At 41.7% G+C, this 2,324-nt stretch overlaps 1 protein-coding gene across 1 annotated transcript; it reads right to left on the reverse strand.

The window, feature by feature from the left end:
- Positions 1–845: 845 nt before the first annotated feature.
- LOC104944627 (oocyte zinc finger protein XlCOF19-like) lies at positions 846–1,941 on the reverse strand. Its single transcript, XM_010770196.1, has 2 exons — positions 1,752–1,941; positions 846–1,674 (listed from the first exon to the last, which is right to left on the reverse strand). Exons 1-2 carry the CDS (start codon positions 1,816–1,818, stop codon positions 860–862), a joined length of 882 nt encoding a protein of 293 aa, XP_010768498.1. The 5' UTR covers positions 1,819–1,941; the 3' UTR covers positions 846–859.
- Between the last annotated feature and the right edge of the window lie 383 nt (positions 1,942–2,324).

The raw sequence follows: 2,324 nt of genomic DNA on the forward strand, positions 1-2,324 counted from the left end.
GAAAAACTCTGAATTTCGAGGGAAAAAAGCAGGATTCTAAGATTTTGAGAAAAAGTCTACATTTTTTTGATTTTGAGAAACAATTCAGATTATTTTGAAAAAAAAAAGGCAGATTTTTTTTTTTAAATCATAATTCTTGAGATTTTGATAAAAGTCAGATTTTTTTTTTAAATAAGTCAGAAATTTGAGAAAAAAGTAAAGAATTTGAAAAAAGCTCAAATAAAAATAAATAATCAAAATCTCTAGAAAAAGTCAACATTTTCTGAATTTCAAAATAAAGTCAGTTGTTAGATTTTTGTAAAAAGTCTGAATTCGGCAACTTTAACAATATCTTTTCATTTCAGACAAGATTTATAAAACAACAACAAAAGTACAATGTTATATAAAATAAAAGATAAGGAATTCACACATTTGTGTCAAAAGTCACTTCATAAAAAATATAATAAAAAAAGTCAGATTTTACACCGATTCATCAAAATGAGTGAACTTCAAATTATTATCACTTTATTAAAGTAGAACAAATAGAAAACAGTCACTTCATAATAAAAAAAGTAAATACTTTTTTTTAATTAAAAGGTCAGGATTTTTCACATTAATGTGGAAATAAGAAATATGGATTTTAGTGATTAAGAAATTAGAAACATTTATGTCCTCTATCACTTGATAAAATAATATATAATTTAATAAAAAAGAAGATTTTACTCAAATTACTCAACTACACTTTAGAGTTTTTTTTAAGTATAAGATTTTACTCAGAATATCTTTAACATTGATGTATAAATGGTTACTCCATAAAAAAAAGAGACAGATTTAATCAATAATATAAAATATTTGACAGGTTGAGGTTTAAAGCTGTGACTCACGTTGCTGGCTGCAGCTGGGATGACCTCTGCCTCCTGAAGGTCATGTGTCTGCAGGTCGTGTGTCTGAAGGTCGTGTGTCTGAAGGTCGTGTGTCTGCAGGTCGTGAGTCTGACGGTCATGTGTCTGCAGGTCTGTGATGTCTGAAGGTCGTGTGTCTGAAGGTCGTGAGTCTGAAGGTCGTGAGTCTGAAGGTCGTGAGTCAGCAGGTGTTTCCTCAGCAGGCAGGGTCTGCTGAAGCTGCGGCTGCAGAGCGTGCATTGGTGTGTTTTAGTGTAATTGGTGGCGTGCACCCTCAGGTGCTTGCGGAGGGCGCCGGCTGTGGGGAAGTCCTTCCCGCAGACGGAGCAGCTGCTGCCCTCTCTGTGTTGCCACTGGTGCTCTTTGAGCGACGCCCGGGAAGGGTAGGTCTTGGGGCAGAGCGTGCAGCAGAAAGGCCTCTCTCCGGTGTGCGTGCGCTCGTGCTCCAGGAGGTACCGGCGGCGGAAGAAGCCGTGGCCGCAGGTGGAGCAGCGGTGCGGGCGCTCCCCGCTGTGCTGCATCCGGTGGCGCGCCAGGCAGCCGTACAAGCGGAAGCAGGCGTCGCATTCATCGCAGGAGTACGGCTTCTCCCCGGTGTGAACGCGCTTGTGATGAGCGAGGCTGGTCTTATTGGCGAAACTCCTCCCGCACACGGAGCAGCCGTGCGGTTTCTCCCCGGTGTGCATGGTCATGTGATCCGCCAGCCGAGAGGGCCGGCAGAACATGCGGCTGCATACCAAACATTTGTGCACGAGTTTGGGGGGAGGGCGTCTCTTTTTGGTGGTCTTGGTGTCTGCAGGAAATGACTGACATTAATCACCTGCTGCCCACTCACTCAACATGCATATTGATTATTGGTGTAGCGCTGACCTTCAGCAGGAGGCTCCTCCTCCTCATCATCATCCTCTCCTCGTGGTTCTGCTGTCCCCCCATTCATCTCCTCGTGCTCTGCTCCTGAAGCCGGACCTCTCCTCACGCCTGAGACATTCAAAGGTAAATCAGATTGAAATAGCAAAGTCCTGTCGAGTCACGGCTGACTGAATCTGACGGAAATTAGTTTAAAACAGTTTCAGTTTTGTACAATAAATAACGCTTTATTATTGTATAAATCCCTTTAGTTACTTCACAGATGTGGATGAAAGATGTGAAATCTAATCAAGTGTTAAATCAGACTTTAGTTCCACCTGGAGTAAATCCACAAGCTACCCTGCAGTATACAAAGTCATTCAAACTAGCTGCACCTTTACCAGCTTTGAGAACACTTTCATGATCAATCATTATAAAACATATCATATACAGTGGGGCAAAAAAGTATTTAGTCAGCCACCAATTGTGCAAGTTCTCCCACTTAAAAAGATGAGAGGCCTGTAATTTTCATCCTAGGTATACCTCAACTATGAGAGACAGAATGGGGGGAAAGAATCCAGGAAATCACATTGTAGG

The sequence above is a fragment of the Notothenia coriiceps genome, unplaced genomic scaffold (genome assembly GCF_000735185.1).
Source record: "Notothenia coriiceps isolate Sejong01 unplaced genomic scaffold, NC01 NC01_scaffold00008525, whole genome shotgun sequence".
In the NCBI taxonomy this organism is placed as follows: Eukaryota; Metazoa; Chordata; class Actinopteri; order Perciformes; family Nototheniidae; genus Notothenia; species Notothenia coriiceps.